The sequence below is a fragment of the Oncorhynchus nerka genome, linkage group LG14 (genome assembly GCF_034236695.1).
Source record: "Oncorhynchus nerka isolate Pitt River linkage group LG14, Oner_Uvic_2.0, whole genome shotgun sequence".
In the NCBI taxonomy this organism is placed as follows: domain Eukaryota; kingdom Metazoa; phylum Chordata; class Actinopteri; order Salmoniformes; family Salmonidae; genus Oncorhynchus; species Oncorhynchus nerka.
In genome coordinates this window covers 29,720,979-29,739,510 of record NC_088409.1, presented here as the reverse complement: position 1 = coordinate 29,739,510, position 18,532 = coordinate 29,720,979, and the positions used below count along the sequence as shown (strand labels likewise).

General features: G+C 48.6%; 1 protein-coding gene across 5 annotated transcripts in view; it reads left to right on the top strand.

Moving 5' to 3' along the window:
* The window catches only part of cadm4 (cell adhesion molecule 4), a 219,415-nt gene that overhangs the window by 183,674 nt on the left and 17,209 nt on the right, over nucleotides 1-18,532 (top strand). For all 5 annotated transcript variants that reach the window (XM_065027952.1, XM_065027955.1, XM_065027951.1 and 2 more), the window contains exons 2-6: nucleotides 1,083-1,229; nucleotides 6,296-6,583; nucleotides 9,071-9,232; nucleotides 9,609-9,699; nucleotides 11,059-11,231. In XM_065027952.1, coding sequence (XP_064884024.1) covers nucleotides 1,083-1,229; nucleotides 6,296-6,583; nucleotides 9,071-9,232; nucleotides 9,609-9,699; nucleotides 11,059-11,231 — 861 coding nt within the window. The remainder of the gene's footprint in view (nucleotides 1-1,082; nucleotides 1,230-6,295; nucleotides 6,584-9,070; nucleotides 9,233-9,608; nucleotides 9,700-11,058; nucleotides 11,232-18,532) is intronic.

Below are 18,532 nucleotides of genomic sequence, written 5' to 3'. Positions count from 1 at the left end.
CCACACACGAGCCACCATTACATTACCATAATGTCATTTCAAACTGCAATATACCATACAGACAGGTGGCAAGGAGGCTGAACTACAAGCTGTGTGTGTGTGTGTGCGTATGTTCAACAGGTGTGAAGGGGTGCATACGTGAGTGAGCCGAGAGAGAAGGGTAGAATGTATGTAGGAGAAAGAGATCTCTGTGTGTGTACTACTGCTGTTGGCCACTTAGCTTGTATGGTTCCCATCTGCCTCAGTCCAGTGTGTGGCTTGTGTTGCTACAGTATGTCAGTCTCTCGCTATTAGAACTGTGTTAGGCTAATGGCTGCTAATGATAATCATGAGAACAGTCCAACCACCAAGCTCATTTACCGCTCTCCCTGCCTGTGTCCATGTCAATTAATAACAGCATTTGTTTCTCTCTCTCTCTCTTCGTCACCATCTCTCTCTCTCTCTGTGTTTCTATCTGTTTCTCTACTATGACTCTGCCGCTACTATCCTTCAAAAAGCACACTAGTATTCATGAGTCATGACTACACCACAATATAATTAATGTATCTCACTTCTATGTATACTGACTGTCAATGGAGCAGAATCAATAGTTGTTTACTTGCTTTTCTGTGAATGTTGTGGTTTGTATTGAAGTGAGGTTGAAACTAAATGTCTCTCTCTCTCTCTCTCTCTCTCTCTCTGTCTCTCTCTCTCTCTCTCTATATATATATATATATATATATATATCTCTCTCTCTCTCTCTCTCTCTGTCTCTCTCTCTATGTCTCTATCTGTCTCTCTCTCTCTCTCTCTCTCTCTCTCTCTGTCTCTCTGTCTCTCTGTCTCTCTCTCTCTCTCTCTCTCTCTGTCTCTCTCTCTCTCGCTGTCTCTCTCTCTCTGTCTCTCTCTGCCTCTGTCTCTCTTTCTCTCTCTCTCTCTCTCTCTCTCGCTGTCTCTCTCTCTCTCTGTCTCTCTCTGTCTCTGTCTCTCTCTGTCTCTCTTTCTCTCTCTCTCTCTCTCTCGCTGTCTCTCTTTCTCTCTCTCTCTTTGTCTCTCTCTCTCTCTGTCTCTCTCTGTCTCTGTATCTCTTTCTCTCTCTCTAGCGCGTTGCCAAGCGGTGCAGGCTGAGAATGTGACAGTGTTGGAGGGAGGCACGGCCCAGATCTCCTGTCGTCTGCAGAACTATGACGGCTCCATCGTTGTCATCCAGAACCCTCGCAGACAGACCCTCTTCTTCAACGGCACACGAGGTGTGTGTTTGTGTGTGTTTTGCATGTATATGTGTGTGTATTTAGTGTGTGTATGTGTTTGTGTGTTCATGTATGTCTGTGAGAGAGGGAGATAGTGAGGTTTCAACATTCATCTCTGTGGTCAGGGTTTGAAAAACCAGTCAGCCCCAAGAAGCCACCAGATCAATGTGGTTATGAGGGAGGTCAACCTATTGAACCCATTAGCTGGCCTCTTTAGGTCAACCTATTGAACCCATTAGCTGGCCTCTTTAGGTCAACCTATTGAACCCATTAGCTGGCCTCTTTAGGTCAACCTATTGAACCCATTAGCTGGTCTCTTTAGGTCAACCTATTGAACCCATTAGCTGGCCTCTTTAGGTCAACCTATTGAACCCATTAGCTGGCCTCTTTAGGTCAACCTATTGAACCCATTAGCTGGCCTCTTTAGGTCAACCTATTGAACCCATTAGCTGGCCTCTTTAGGTCAACCTGAACCCATTAGCTGGCCTCTTTAGGTCAACCTAGAACCCATTTTCTGAAAGATGAAAGCAGTATATTGAAGCCTTAGCTGGCCTCTTTAGGTCAACCTATTGAACCGTCCAACTAGCCCTCCCTGTCAGATCAGGACTACCGGTTCACACTATTAAATATTTAGTGCCGCTTGCTCCCTGGGGAGGAGAACCTTTTTTCCATCTGAAAGCATAATGGACTTTAATAGGACAGAGTCAGAGAGAGAAGGGGGGAGAGAGAGAAGGGGGAGAGAGAGGTTAGGTATTGTAGGGTCTGAGTTTACCTCTCTCTCGCACTCTACTCTCTCTCACACACACACACACACACACACACACACACACACACACACTGCAGGGCGATTCCAAGCTACCCATTACCATTACCATTAGAGCAGGGTAACCCATGGTGTTTCTGGGAGCCCTCCGTGCTGAACCATTCCCCTCTATAACTGTAGAAAAGTCCTGCACTGTTAGGTAAAGTGAATGAGGCAATGAGCTGTTCAGCTACAGCACTAAACCAATGGGCTCTGATGAAGCTTGTGTCTCAGATGGCACACTATTCCCTTTATAGTGCACTACTTTAAACCAGGGGATCTGGTCCCCATAGAGATTTGGTCAAAAGTAGTGAACTATATAGGGAATCGGGTGCCGTTATGGACACACACAAGGTCTTTTATTAGGCTGTCCAGCATAGAAACAGACTATAGGAACAGTAATAGACCTGTTCAAGAAGACTCTGTGGAGGACTCCCATCTATCTCCTCTAGCTCTGACTGCCTGTGGATCCCATCTATCTCCTCTAGCTCTGACTGCCTGGCATGCAAATGAGCTGGGACAAAAGGTGAAATAGGACTTGAACAAAGCTGTGACATTTAGTTGCCATTTAGTGTTTTTCTGTCGGGAATCACTCTCACATTCAGGGAGCTTTGTGAAATAGTATTCTAAGGCAAATGTAGACTATTTTTCTCTCTGTCTACAATAAATTCCTCTGTGTTTCACATAGACACACAACACACACACTAAACCTCTGATATAATGAATGTGAAATGGTAGACTATTACACCAGGGAAGAGAGAAGGAATTCTCCCTCCGCAGAAGCAAACACAAAAGAGAAGGGAGAAAGGGACTAATAAGAAGAGAGGAAAGAGAGGGAGATATAGGGAGGTAGAGAGGAAAGAGAGGGAGGTAGAGAGGAAAGAGAGGGAGGTAAAGAGGGCGGTAGAGAGGAAAGAGAGGGAGGTAGAGAGGGTGGTAGAGAGGAAAGGGAGGGAGGTAGAGAGGACAGAGAGGGAGGTAGAGAGGAAAGAGAGGGAGATAGAGAGGGCGGTAGAGAGGAAAGAGAGGGAGGTAGAGAGGGCGGTAGAGAGGAAAGAGAGGGAGGTAGAGAGGAAAGAGAGGGAGGTAGAGAGGAAAGAGAGGGAGGTAGAGAGGGCGGTAGAGAGGAAAGAGAGGGAGGTAGAGAGGGCGGTAGAGAGGAAAGGGAGGGAGGTAGAGAGGGCGGTAGAGAGGAAAGAGAGGGAGGTAGAGAGGGCGGTAGAGAGGAAAGAGAGGGAGGTAGAGAGGAAAGAGAGGGAGGTAGAGAGGAAAGAGAGGGAGGTAGAGAGGAAAGAGAGGGCGGTAGAGAGGAAAGGGAGGGAGGTAGAGAGGGCGGTAGAGAGGAAAAAGAGGGAGGTAGAGAGGGCGGTAGAGAGGAAAGGGAGGGAGGTAGAGAGGGCGGTAGAGAGGAAAGAGAGGGAGGTAGAGAGGAAAGAGAGGGAGGTAGAGAGGGCGGTAGAGAGGAAAGAGAGGGAGGTAGAGAGGAAAGAGAGGGAGGTAGAGAGGGCGGTAGAGAAGAAAGGGAGGGAGGTAGAGAGGGCGGTAGAGAGGAAAGAGAGGGAGGTAGAGAGGAAAGAGAGGGAGGTAGAGAGGAAAGGGAGGGAGGTAGAGAGGAAAGAGAGGGAGGTAGAGAGGGCGGTAGAGAGGAAAGGGAGGGAGGTAGAGAGGGCGGTAGAGAGGAAAGAGAGGGAGGTAGAGAGGGCGGTAGAGAGGAAAGAGAGGGAGGTAGAGAGGGCGGTAGAGAGGAAAGAGAGGGAGGTAGAGAGGAAAGAGAGGGAAGTAGAGAGGAAAGAGAGGGAGGTAGAGAGGGCGGTAGAGAGGAAAGAGAGGGAGGTAGAGAGGAAAGAGAGGGAGGTAGAGAGGAAAGAGAGGGAGGTAGAGAGGGCGGTAGAGAGGAAAGAGAGGGAGGTAGAGAGGAAAGAGAGGGAGGTAGAGAGGGCGGTAGAGAGGAAAGGGAGGGAAGTAGAGAGGAAAGAGAGGGCGGTAGAGAGGAAAGGGAGGGAGGTAGAGAGGGCGGTAGAGAGGAAAAAGAGGGAGGTAGAGAGGGCGGTAGAGAGGAAAGGGAGGGAGGTAGAGAGGAAAGAGAGGGAGGTAGAGAGGGCGGTAGAGAGGAAAGAGAGGGAGGTAGAGAGGAAAGAGAGGGAGGTAGAGAGGGCGGTAGAGAGGAAAGAGAGGGAGGTAGAGAGGAAAGAGAGGGAGGTAGAGAGGGCGGTAGAGAGGAAAGGGAGGGAGGTAGAGAGGGCGGTAGAGAGGAAAGAGAGGGAGGTAGAGAGGAAAGAGAGGGAGGTAGAGAGGAAAGGGAGGGAGGTAGAGAGGGCGGTAGAGAGGAAAGCGAGGGAGGTAGAGAGGGCGGTAGAGAGGAAAGAGAGGGAGGTAGAGAGGGCAGTAGAGAGGAAAGAGAGGGAGGTAGAGAGGAAAGAGAGGGAGGTAGAGAGGGCGGTAGAGAGGAAAGAGAGGGAGGTAGAGAGGAAAGAGAGGGAGGTAGAGAGGGCGGTAGAGAGGAAAGAGAGGGAGGTAGAGAGGAAAGAGAGGGAGGGAGAGTAAAGAGAGGGAGGTAGAGAGGGCGGTAGAGAGGAAAGGGAGGGAGGTAGAGAGGGCGGTAGAGAGGAAAGAGAGGGAGGTAGAGAGGAAAGAGAGGGAGGTAGAGAGGGCGGTAGAGAGGAAAGAGAGGGAGGTAGAGAGGAAAGAGAGGGAGATAGAGAGGGCGGTAGAGAGGAAAGGGAGGGAGGTAGAGAGGAAAGAGAGGGCGGTAGAGAGGAAAGGGAGGGAGGTAGAGAGGGCGGTAGAGAGGAAAGAGAGGGAGGTAGAGAGGGCGGTAGAGAGGAAAGAGAGGGCGGTAGAGAGGAAAGAGAGGGAGGTAGAATGGAAAGAGAGGGAGATAGAGGGAGGTAGAGAGGAAAGAGAGGGAGGTAGAGAGGGCGGTAGAGAGGAAAGAGAGGGAGATAGAGGGAGGTAGAGAGGAAAGAGAGGGAGGTAGAGAGGGCGGTAGAGAGGAAAAAGAGGGAGGTAGAGAGGAAAGAGAGGGAGGTAGAGAGGAAAGAGAGGGAGATAGAGAGAGGTAGAGAGGGCGGTAGAGAGGAAAGAGAGGGAGGTAGAGAGGGCGGTAGAGAGGAAAGAGAGGGCGGTAGAGAGGAAAGAGAGGGAGATAGAGGGAGGTAGAGAGGAAAGAGAGGGAGGTAGAGAGGGCGGTAGAGAGGAAAGAGAGGGAGATAGAGGAAGGTAGAGAGGAAAGAGAGGGAGGTAGAGAGGGCGGTAGAGAGGAAAGAGAGGGAGGTAGAGAGGAAAGAGAGGGGGATAGAGGGAGGTAGAGAGGAAAGAGAGGGAGTTAGAGAGGGCGGTAAGAGAGGAAAGAGAGGGAGGTAGAGAGGAAAGAGAGGGAGATAGAGGGAGGTAGAGAGGAAAGAGAGGGAGATAAAGGGCGGTATAGAGAGGAAAGAGAGGGAGATAGAGAGAGGTAGAGAGGAAAGAGGGGGAGGTAGAGAGGGCGGTAGAGAGGAAAGAGAGGGAGATAGAGAGGAAAGAGAGGGAGGTAGAGAGGGCGGTAGAGAGGAAAGAGAGGGAGGTAGAGAGGAGATAGAGGGAGGTAGAGAGGAAAGAGAGGGAGGCAGAGAGGGCGGTAGAGAGGAAAGAGAGGGAGGTAGAGGGAGGTAGAAAGGAAAGAGAGGGAGGTAGAGAGGGCGGTAGAGAGGAAAGAGAGGGAGATAGAGGGCGAAAGAGAGGGAGATAGAGGGCGGTAGAGAGGAAAGAGAGGGAAATAGAGGGCGGTAGAGAGGAAAGAGAGAGGTTGTGCAGTCAGTCAGTCAGTCGATACAAAGTGGGTTTGGGGAAGTTTATGAGACAATGGCCATTGAGTCCCTGTCACACTGACGGTTATTAGCATTATTTGTTATCATGATTTTCTCACAATAGATGTTTCCCTTTCTCTGACAACGAAAGAAGCATAGTTTTGCTGTCCTATGTCTGTTCTCTCGGTTCTCTCTCTTCTCACTGCCTCTGTGGTTGTTATGATACTATGGCCTTGGTCAGGAGGTCACAGTGGATTGTTGGATTAACTATGTATAATTCTTCTTCTCCTCCTTCACTATCCCCCTTTCAATTCTTCTATTCACTCTCCTCCTTGTTACTCCCCCGGTCCTCTTTTCTTTTGGCCTTTGCGTTTCTTTCCATATATTTATGTGTTTATCTCCAATTGTGGTTTTCCTATTGTGTCTTGACCCCCCCCCCCCCCCCCCGATGCTGTCTGTCTCCCTCCTTCCCTCCCCAGCGTTGAAGGACGACCGTTTCCAGATGGTTCTCTTCACACCCCGCCTGGTGCGCATCACCCTCACCAACGTGAGCGTGTCGGACGAGGGCGGCTACTTCTGCCAGCTCTACACCGACGACACCCACCACCAAGTGGCCACTCTGTCCGTGTCCGTCCCTCCCGACACCCCCACGGTGGAGGTGAAGCAGGAGGCCGTGGAGGGGGGCGAGGTGGAGCTCACCTGCCTGTCGCCGCGCAGCAAGCCCCCCGCCACGCTGCGCTGGATCAGGGACCGCCGGGAGATACCAGGTCTGTCCGTCCTTTGAAGATCTATCACTATGTCGCTCTGTCATTCTATTCTATCTATCAGTATCTGTCTGTCTGACTCTGTCTTTGTTCAGTCATACCTCTCTCTCTGCCTCTCGCTCTCTCTGTTCACTTCCTGCATTCCCTATCTATCCGCCTGCCTGTCCCTGTGTCAGTCTATCCATCTATCTTTCTCAAACTCCATCATACTCTCTCCTTTTCTGTCCAGCCTTCTACCTACCTCCCTCTTTACTCCCCGTCTGATAAGACTTCCATCCAACTATCACTCTGATCACTCTGTTTACCATGTTATCTGTCCTTCTGTCTGTCTGTCTGTCTGTGTGTCTGTCCCGCTGTTTACCCTCTGTCTGTCCTGTTATATCCTCCACCTCTCTCTTTTTTCTCTCTCACTCCCATCCCGTCTCTCCATCTTAACTCAGCACGTCTCTGTGCCCTTACACTTTGTCCTTTCCCTCACTCTTCTTCTCCTTCCTCTCCTCTTCTCTCTCTCTGTCTCCTCCTTTCATGCCGTGTTCACAAAGACGTCTGTCCCCTGATGTGACAAGGTTACGTAGCAAGCGGCGTGGGCTGATGCGTGGGGCCCACAGCAGACAGCCCTGTTTTCTGTTCTGCTCTGTAGTGCTGTGGAGAGGGCCCTGCCCTGAGTCAAATACAGTGTGACATTAAAGGTTAGGCTCCAGATCCTGACGGATAGAATGTCTCAGTAATTAAGACAGTATCTCCCCGCCCTCATCTCATGCTTCAATTGGGCCTGCTTCAGTTCACTCAGCTGAAATAATTGAAAACTCAGCGTGGTGTTAGTTATTGTCATATTTTCACAGACTCATATTACGTGACCTCAGTTTTGGCCACCACCATCCCTCCTCTTCCTCCTTCTCACCTTCCTGTGCCTCATTTGGAGTCTTTTCAAATATTTTTAATCGTATCTCACGCTCTCTTTATCCGCCTTTTATGTCTGAGCCTGTCCAGATCCCTCTCTCATCTTCTCCTTGTCATCTATCATGCCCGTCTCACTCTCTCCTCTTCTCCTTGTCATCTATCATGCCCCTCTCACTCTCTCCTCTTCTCCTTGTCATCTATCATGCCTGTCTCACTCTCTCCTCTTCTCCTTGTCATCTATCATGCCCGTCTCATCTATCATGCCCATCTCACTCTTCCTCTCCTTGTCATCTATCATGCCCCTCTCACTCTCTCCTCTTCTCCTTGTCATCTATCATGCCCGTCTCACTCTCTCCTCTTCTCCTTGTCATCTATCATGCCCGTCTCACTCTCTCCTCTTCTCCTTGTCATCTATCATGCCCATCTCACTCTCTCCTCTTCTCCTTGTCATCTATCATGCCCGTCTCACTCTCTCCTCTTCTCCTTGTCATCTATCATGCCTGTCTCACTCTCTCCTCTTCTCCTTGTCATCTATCATGCCCGTCTCACTCTCTCCTCTTCTCCTTATCATCTATCATGCCCGTCTCACCTCTTCTCCTTGTCATCTATCATGCCTCTTCTCTTCTCCTTGTCATCTATCATGCCCGTCTCACTCTCTCCTCTTCTCCTTGTCATCTATCATCATGCCCGTCTCCTCTTCTCCTTGTCACTCTCTCCTCTTCTCCTTGTCATCTATCATGCCTGTCTCACTCTCTCCTCTTCTCCTTGTCATCTATCATGCCCGTCTCACTCTCTCCTCTTCTCCTTATCATCTATCATGCCCGTCTCACTCTCTCCTCTTCTCCTTGTCATCTATCATGCCTGTCTCACTCTCTCCTCTTCTCCTTGTCATCTATCATGCCCATCTCTCTCTTCTCCTTGTCATCTTCATGCTCCTTGTCATCTATCATGCCCGTCTCATCACTCTCTCCTCTTCTCCTTGTCATCTATCATGCCTGTCTCACTCCTCTTCTCCTTGTCATCTATCATGCCCGTCTCCTTGTCATCTATCATGCCTGTCTCACTCTCTCCTCTTCTCCTTGTCATCTATCATGCCTGTCTCACTCTCTCTCTTCTCCTTGTCATCTATCATCCTCTTCTCCTTGTCATCTATCATGCCCGTCTCACTCTCTCCTCTTCTCCTTGTCATCTATCATGCCCCTCTCACTCTCTCCTCTTCTCCTTGTCATCTATCATGCCTGTCTCACTCTCTCCTCTTCTCCTTGTCATCTATCATGCCTGTCTCACTCTCTCCTCTTCTCCTTGTCATCTATCATGCCCGTCTCACTCTCTCCTCTTCTCCTTGTCATCTATCATGCCCCTCTCACTCTCTCCTCTTCTCCTTGTCATCTATCATGCCCGTCTCACTCTCTCCTCTTCTCCTTGTCATCTATCATGCCCCTCTCACTCTCTCCTCTTCTCCTTGTCATCTATCATGCCCGTCTCACTCTCTCCATGTGTCCTTCTCCCGTCTCTCTTTCTTCTTTCACCAGCGCCTTTTCCTTCTCTCCTCGTCCTCTGTCTGATGTGCTCCCTCCCTCCCTTCTCTAGGTGTGGTGTCCCAGCAGGAAAATGGGAAGACAGTGAGTGTGTCCAGCACCATCCGTCTCCCTGTGGAGAGAAAAGACAACGGGGCAGCGGTCAGCTGTGAGGCATCCCACCCCGCCCTGGGGGGGCAGAAGAGGGTCCGCCACTACCGCCTCGACGTCCACTGTGAGTGACTGGTCAGCCACCAAGGGTTACCGTGGCAACACACTGAAGCTGTATCACCGTCATTTCTGATGGTCACGACTCATTTGTGTTTGGTGTCTGGGGTGGTCAACCCTTCTGTTGTAAATGACTTATCAACTCACTATTTCTGCCTTTTAGATCTGCATAATGAGTGTCGCTGCCAAACTGTTGCTGCTTAAATGGCCCTGCATGGCTTTCACAGCAACACGTATGAATATCTCCTCAGATGTGTCTGTTCACTGCAGCCATTAACAAAGCAGCAGCTGTTTCACCCTGAGGGATGTTATGATAACAGAACCGCCAACCGTCACTCTTGATTGGTTACCATGGTAACCATTCCTTCCTCCTCTCTCCCCAGTTGCCCCCACAGTGAGGATCATCCCTCCCCCTGGCATCCTCCGAGAGGGAGACTCTCTCAGCCTCACCTGCTCCATCACTGGCAACCCACTGTGAGTGTGTGTGTGTGTGTGTTATGAGATTGTTTGATTGGTTTGTGCATTTGCTGTGTATGTATACTGTGCTCACGCTACAGCTGTTTGGAGTTGAGACATTCTCTGGATAAAGTGTCTGAGGAGGCTGTAACAAGCCCCTTGTTAGACACTGTGATGTGTTTGTTGTGCATGTGTGTTTCTGAGGCAACTGAAGCCTCTTCATTAAGCTCTATAAACACTGGTTTGTGTGTGAATGCACTCGTGTGTGTGTTTATTTGTGTGTGTGTGTTTGTTTGTTTGCTTGTTTGTCTGTTTGTGTGTGTGGTGAGTAAAACCATAGTAAAGCCCCACAATAAATCCAGGCTGAGGAGCCAGTATATGTGGCCCAGTGAGGATCAGTAACAGCCTTGCTGGGGACAGTGACATGAGAGATGTGGCTGTGGTGATCGATCCACCGGACTGCCCCTGCCTCATCTCACACTGGGGTGACCTCACCACACTCTCCTTAACACCCCCGGTACCCCCATCACTCTCAAGCCCCGGACAAACTTCCTGTTAACCGTTCATCACCAATTCATTACACTGCCTGTCTTTGTTGGAGGGGTGTGCTTATTAAAGTGTGTGTGTGTGTGTGTGTGTGTGTGTGTGTGTGTGTGTGTGTGTGTGTGTGTGTGTGTGTGTGTGTGTGTGTGTGTGGATGAGCAGGGGATTTAATTAGATGCTTCCTGGGGGATTAGGGTGTAGATGAGCTGGGATTGTAATCTGGCCAGGGTGGAATGAGAGGGACAGCCAGCACAGCACAGGGGATGCACATACACACAGGGCTTTGTGTGAGATTGTGTGGTGTGTTCGTTGTTTCATGTAATCCAATAATCTTTTGTCTCAGTCGCCTTCTGTCTCACTTTTCTTTTGTCTTTCGTGTCTCCTCTTTCTCTCCGTCCTCCTGTCTGCCTCTGCCTCTCTCTCATCTCTCCCCCATAAATCTCTGTCTATCTCCTTCCCTGGCTCTCTCCTCCCATGTCCCGCTTTTCCTCTCTCCATCTGACACAACATCTTTCTTTGCTCCCTCTCCTCTCCTTCTCTCTCTGTCCATAAATCTCCTCAATTCTTTTCTGTCATGCTGTCTTCCTCTCCCTTGGTCTAATTTAAAATCTCTCTCTCCCTCCTCGCCTTTTATTTCCCATAACCTCCCTCTCCCTCCACCTCTGTCTTATCTTTTCTCTCTTTCTTCTCCCTATCCCCTCTTGCTCCCCTCGTTTCTCCCCACTCTATCTAATTCTCTTACTCTTTCCACTTCCTCTTCTTTCTCTCTTTCACTCTCTTCTTTCCCTCTCTTCTTTCCCTCGCTCTCTCTCCCTCCTCTCTCTCTCTCTGCAGGCCTAGAGATGTCCAGTGGACTAGGATTAATGACACCTTACCTGAGAGGGCGGAGATCTCTGGCCCCACCCTCCAAGTGGCCCGTCTCAGCCAATCACACAACGGGACCTACCTGTGTCAGGCGCAGAACAACTACGGCCGTGCCGCCGACCACTACACGCTGCTGGTGTACGGTGAGCCACCGTCGCCATGACAACCACTGCCTTGCGGCGAGTAGTTGCCCAAAGGCACAGATCTAGGATCAGCTTACCCTCCATATCCTCCGAATCCATTCACCGTCCAATCCTATCGTAGCTTTTTGAATGAGACACCAGAAGCGTATCACAGACACAGATGTAGACATCAAAAGCGTGAGCCACTTCATCAGTTGTTTATGCTTCACAGATGTGCGAGGGGCATAGGAGGTCGGGCTAGGGGTTGAGTTGAGTTGTTAACTCATCATCTGTAGTCAGTATAGTCAGTGTACCACAAGGCTGTGGCCCCCTAGTGGTTACTCCTGTCATTGCAGCCTTCACATCTGACAGCTGAAGATCAGAGAAAGTGTAGGAGGAGGAGAAAGAGGGGGGTTGTTGCGTAACATTTTGGGTTGCCTTAGGCTGCGCCCCCTCATCATCCCCCCTACTCCCCCCTTCCCCTCCTCCCTTAATTCCCTCCCTCCTCACCATCTCCTGAGCAGTGGCGGCAGGTGGCAGGAGCGGCAGGCGTCAAACAACACTCTAACTATCCTCCGTTGAGAGAGGAGCCAGAGCATCTTGCCAGAGCAGCCATCGTCAGCCACCACCAGAGCTAAAGCCACACTCTCTCTCTCACTGTGCAACACAAGTCAGGCATGCCTGGCTTTGAAGTACGTCCACGCTTCAAGAAAATGCCCTTCTCTTCCTTGGTCTCTATTGTCTGTCTCCTAGAATGGTTCTTCTTCCTTGGTCTCTATCGTCCGTCTCCTAGAATGGTTCTTCTTCCTTGGTCTCTATCGTCTGTCTCCTAGAATGGTTCTTCTTCCTTGGTCTCTATTGTCTGTCTCCTAGAATGGTTCTTCTTCCTTGGTCTCTATTGTCTGTCTCCTAGAATGGTTCTTCTTCCTTGGTCTCTATTGTCTGTCTCCTAGAATGGTTCTTCTTCCTTAGTCTCTATCGTCCGTCTCCTAGAATGGTTCTTCTTCCTTGGTCTCTATTGTCTGTCTCCTAGAATGGTTCTTCTTCCTTGGTCTCTATCGTCCGTCTCCTAGAATGGTTCTTCTTCCTTAGTCTCTATCGTCCGTCTCCTAGAATGGTTCTTCTTCCTTGGTCTCTATTGTCTGTCTCCTAGAATGGTTCTTCTTCCTTGGTCTCTATCGTCTGTCTCCTAGAATGGTTCTTCTTCCTTAGTCTCTATCGTCCGTCTCCTAGAATGGTTCTTCTTCCTTGGTCTCTATCGTCTCTGTCTCCTAGAATGGTTCTTCTTCCTTGTTCTCTATTTTCTGTCTCCTAGAATGGTTCTTCTTCCTTGGTCTCTATCGTCTGTCTCCTAGAATGGTTCTTCTTCCTTGGTCTCTATCGTCCGTCTCCTAGAATGGTTCTTCTTCCTTGGTCTCTATTGTCTGTCTCCTAGAATGGTTCTTCTTCCTTGGTCTCTATCGTCTGTCTCCTAGAATGGTTCTTCTTCCTTGGTCTCTATCGTCTGTCTCCTAGAATGGTTCTTCTTCCTTGGTCTCTATCGTCTCTGTCTCCTAGAATGGTTCTTCTTCCTTGGTCTCTATCGTCTGTCTCCTAGAATGGTTCTTCTTCCTTGGTCTCTATCGTCTGTCTCCTAGAATGGTTCTTCTTCCTTGGTCTCTATCGTCTCTGTCTCCTAGAATGGTTCTTCTTCCTTGGTCTCTATCGTCTGTCTCCTAGAATGGTTCTTCTTTTTTTTCATTTTTTTTTCACCTTTATTTAACCAGGTAGGCTAGTTGAGAACAAGTTCTCATTTGCAACTGCGACCTGGCCAAGATAAAGCATAGCAGTGTGAACAGACAACACAGAGTTACACATGGAGTAAACAATTAACAAGTCAATAACACAGTAGAGAGAAAAAAAAAAAGTTCTATATACAATGTCCATGAGGAGGTAGGCTAATTACAATTTTGCAGATTAACACTGGAGTGATAAATGATCAGATGGTCATGTACAGGTAGAGATATTGGTGTGCAAAAGAGCAGAAAAGTAAATAAATAAAACAGTATGGGGATGAGGTAGGTGAAAATGGGTGGGCTATTTACCAATAGACTATGTACAGCTGCAGCGATCGGTTAGCTGCTCAGATAGCTGATGTTTGAAGTTGGTGAGGGAGATAAAAGTCTCCAACTTCAGCGATTTTTGCAATTTGTTCCAGTCACAGGCAGCAGAGTACTGGAACGAAAGGCGGCCAAATGAGGTGTTTGCTTTAGGGATGATCAATGAGATACACCTGCTGGAGCGCGTGCTACGGATGGGTGTTGCCATCGTGACCAGTGAACTGAGATAAGGCGGAGCTTTACCTAGCATGGACTTGTAGATGACCTGGAGCCAGTGGGTCTGGCGACGAATATGTAGCGAGGGCCAGCCGACTAGAGCATACAAGTCGCAGTGGTGGGTGGTATAAGGTGCTTTAGTGACAAAACGGATGGCACTGTGATAGACTGCATCCAGTTTGCTGAGTAGAGTGTTGGAAGCCATTTTGTAGATGACATCGCCGAAGTCGAGGATCGGTAGGATAGTCAGTTTTACTAGGGTAAGCTTGGCGGCGTGAGTGAATGAGGCTTTGTTGCAGAATAGAAAGCCGACTCTTGATTTGATTTTCGATTGGAGATGTTTGATATGAGTCTGGAAGGAGAGTTTGCAGTCTAGCCAGACACCTAGGTACTTATAGATGACCACATATTCAAGGTCGGAACCATCCAGGGTGGTGATGCTAGTCGGGCATGCGGGTGCAGGCAGCGATTGGTTAAAAGCATGCATTTGGTTTTACTAACGTTTAAGAGCAGTTGGAGGCCACGGAAGGGGTGTTGTATGGCATTGAAGCTCGTTTGGAGGTTAGATAGCACAGTGTCCAATGACGGGCCGAAAGTATATAGAATGGTGTCGTCTGCGTAGAGGTGGATCAGGGAATCGCCCGCAGCAAGAGCAACATCATTCATATATACAGAGAAAAGAGTCGGCCCGAGAATTGAACCCTGTGGCACCCCCATAGAGACTGCCAGAGGACCGGACAGCATGCCCTCCGATTTGACACACTGAACTCTGTCTGCAAAGTAATTGGTGAACCAGGCAAGGCAGTCCTCCGAAAAACCGAGGCTACTGAGTCTGCCGATAAGATATGGTGATTGACAGAGTCGAAGGCCTTGGCAAGGTCGATGAAGACGGCTGCACAGTACTGTCTTTTATCGATGGCGGTTATGATATCGTTTAGTACCTTGAGTGTGGCTGAGGTGCGCCCGTGACCGGCTCGGAAACCAGATTGCACAGCGGAGAAGGTAAGGTATCGTCCATCTCCTAGAATGGTTCTTCTTCCTTGGTCTCTATCGTCCGTCTCCTAGAATGGTTCTTCTTCCTTGGTCTCTATCATCCATCTCCTAGAATGGTTATTCTTCATTGGTCTCTATTGTCTGTCTCCTAGAATGGTTCTTCTTCCTTGGTCTCTATCGTCCGTCTCCTAGAATGGTTCTTCTTCCTTGGTCTCTATCGTCTCTGTCTCCTAGAATGGTTCTTCTTCCTTGGTCTCTATTGTCTGTCTCCTAGAATGGTTCTTCTTCATTGGTCTCTATCGTCCGTCTCCTAGAATGGTTCTTCTTCCTTAGTCTCTATCGTCCGTCTCCTAGAATGGTTCTTCTTCCTTGGTCTCTGTTGTCTGTCTCCTAGAATGGTTCTTCTTCCTTGGTCTCTATTGTCTCTGTCTCCTAGAATGGTTCTTCTTCCTTGGTCTCTATCGTCCGTCTCCTAGAATGGTTCTTCTTCCTTAGTCTCTATCGTCCGTCTCCTAGAATGGTTCTTCTTCCTTGGTCTCTATCGTCCGTCTCCTAGAATGGTTCTTCTTCCTTGGTCTCTATTGTCTGTCTCCTAGAATGGTTCTTCTTCCTTGGTCTCTATCGTCTGTCTCCTAGAATGGTTCTTCTTCCTTGGTCTCTATCGTCTCTGTCTCCTAGAATGGTTCTTCTTCCTTGGTCTCTATTGTCTGTCTCCTAGAATGGTTCTTCTTCCTTGGTCTCTATTGTCTGTCTCCTAGAATGGTTCTTCTTCCTTGGTCTCTATTGTCTGTCTCCTAGAATGGTTCTTCTTCCTTGGTCTCTATTGTCTGTCTCCTAGAATGGTTCTTCTTCATTGGTCTCTATCGTCCGTCTCCTAGAATGGTTCTTCTTCCTTAGTCTCTATCGTCTGTCTCCTAGAATGGTTCTTCTTCCTTGGTCTCTATCGTCTGTCTCCTAGAATGGTTCTTCTTCCTTGGTCTCTATCGTCTCTGTCTCCTAGAATGGTTCTTCTTCCTTGTTCTCTATTGTCTGTCTCCTAGAATGGTTCTTCTTCCTTGGTCTCTATCGTCTGTCTCCTAGAATGGTTCTTCTTCCTTGGTCTCTATCGTCCGTCTCCTAGAATGGTTCTTCTTCCTTGGTCTCTATCGTCTGTCTCCTAGAATGGTTCTTCTTCCTTGGTCTCTATCGTCTGTCTCCTAGAATGGTTCTTCTTCCTTGGTCTCTATCGTCTGTCTCCTAGAATGGTTCTTCTTCCTTGGTCTCTATCGTCTCTGTCTCCTAGAATGGTTCTTCTTCCTTGGTCTCTATCGTCTGTCTCCTAGAATGGTTCTTCTTCCTTGGTCTCTATCGTCTGTCTCCTAGAATGGTTCTTCTTCCTTGGTCTCTATCGTCTCTGTCTCCTAGAATGGTTCTTCTTCCTTGGTCTCTATCGTCTGTCTCCTAGAATGGTTCTTCTTCCTTGGTCTCTATCGTCTGTCTCCTAGAATGGTTCTTCTTCCTTGGTCTCTATCGTCTCTGTCTCCTAGAATGGTTCTTCTTCCTTGGTCTCTATCGTCTCTGTCTCCTAGAATGGTTCTTCTTCCTTGGTCTCTATCGTCTGTCTCCTAGAATGGTTCTTCTTTTTTTTCATTTTTTTCACCTTTATTTAACCAGGTAGGCTAGTTGAGAACAAGTTCTCATTTGCAACTGCGACCTGGCCAAGATAAAGCATAGCAGTGTGAACAGACAACACAGAGTTACACATGGAGTAAACAATTAACAAGTCAATAACACAGTAGAGAGAAAAAGAAAAAAAGGGGGGGAGTCTATATACAATGTGTGCAAAAGGCATGAGGAGGTAGGCGAATAATTACAATTTTGCAGATTAACACTGGAGTGATAAATGATCAGATGGTCATGTACAGGTAGTGATATTGGTGTGCAAAAGAGCAGAAAAGTAAATAAATAAAACAGTATGGGGATGAGGTAGGTGAAAATGGGTGGGCTATTTACCAATAGACTATGTACAGCTGCAGCGATCGGTTAGCTGCTCAGATAGCTGATGTTTGAAGTTGGTGAGGGAGATAAAAGTCTCCAACTTCAGCGATTTTTGCAATTCGTTCCAGTCACAGGCAGCAGAGTACTGGAACGAAAGGCGGCCAAATGAGGTGTTGGCTTTAGGGATGATCAATGAGATACACCTGCTGGAGCGCGTGCTACGGATGGGTGTTGCCATCGTGACCAGTGAACTGAGATAAGGCGGAGCTTTACCTAGCATGGACTTGTAGATGACCTGGAGCCAGTGGGTCTGGCGACGAATATGTAGCGAGGGCCAGCCGACTAGAGCATACAAGTCGCAGTGGTGGGTGGTATAAGGTGCTTTAGTGACAAAACGGATGGCACTGTGATAGACTGCATCCAGTTTGCTGAGTAGAGTGTTGGAAGCCATTTTGTAGATGACATCGCCGAAGTCGAGGATCGGTAGGATAGTCAGTTTTACTAGGGTAAGCTTGGCGGCGTGAGTGAAGGAGGCTTTGTTGCAGAATAGAAAGCCGACTCTTGATTTGATTTTCGATTGGAGATGTTTGATATGAGTCTGGAAGGAGAGTTTGCAGTCTAGCCAGACACCTAGGTACTTATAGATGTCCACATATTCAAGGTCGGAACCATCCAGGGTGGTGATGCTAGTCGGGCATGCGGGTGCAGGCAGCGATCGGTTGAAAAGCATGCATTTGGTTTTACTAACGTTTAAGAGCAGTTGGAGGCCACGGAAGGGGTGTTGTATGGCATTGAAGCTCGTTTGGAGGTTAGATAGCACAGTGTCCAATGACGGGCCGAAAGTATATAGAATGGTGTCGTCTGCGTAGAGGTGGATCAGGGAATCGCCCGCAGCAAGAGCAACATCATTCATATATACAGAGAAAAGAGTCTGCCCGAGAATTGAACCCTGTGGCACCCCCATAGAGACTGCCAGAGGACCGGACAGCATGCCCTCCGATTTGACACACTGAACTCTGTCTGCAAAGTAATTGGTGAACCAGGCAAGGCAGTCCTCCGAAAAACCGAGGCTACTGAGTCTGCCGATAAGGATATGGTGATTGACAGAGTCGAAGGCCTTGGCAAGGTCGATGAAGACGGCTGCACAGTACTGTCTTTTATCGATGGCGGTTATGATATCGTTTAGTACCTTGAGTGTGGCTGAGGTGCGCCCGTGACCGGCTCGGAAACCAGATTGCACAGCGGAGAAGGTAAGGTATCGTCCATCTCCTAGAATGGTTCTTCTTCCTTGGTCTCTATCGTCCGTCTCCTAGAATGGTTCTTCTTCCTTGGTCTCTATCATCCGTCTCCTAGAATGGTTATTCTTCATTGGTCTCTATTGTCTGTCTCCTAGAATGGTTCTTCTTCCTTGGTCTCTATCGTCCGTCTCCTAGAATGGTTCTTCTTCCTTGGTCTCTATCGTCTCTGTCTCCTAGAATGGTTCTTCTTCCTTGGTCTCTATTGTCTGTCTCCTAGAATGGTTCTTCTTCCTTGGTCTCTATCGTCCGTCTCCTAGAATGGTTCTTCTTCCTTAGTCTCTATCGTCCGTCTCCTAGAATGGTTCTTCTTCCTTGGTCTCTATCGTCCGTCTCCTAGAATGGTTCTTCTTCCTTGGTCTCTATTGTCTGTCTCCTAGAATGGTTCTTCTTCCTTGGTCTCTATCGTCTGTCTCCTAGAATGGTTCTTCTTCCTTGGTCTCTATCGTCTCTGTCTCCTAGAATGGTTCTTCTTCCTTGGTCTCTATTGTCTGTCTCCTAGAATGGTTCTTCTTCCTTGGTCTCTATTGTCTGTCTCCTAGAATGGTTCTTCTTCCTTGGTCTCTATTGTCTGTCTCCTAGAATGGTTCTTCTTCCTTGGTCTCTATTGTCTGTCTCCTAGAATGGTTCTTCTTCATTGGTCTCTATCGTCCGTCTCCTAGAATGGTTCTTCTTCCTTAGTCTCTATCGTCTGTCTCCTAGAATGGTTCTTCTTCCTTGGTCTCTATCGTCTGTCTCCTAG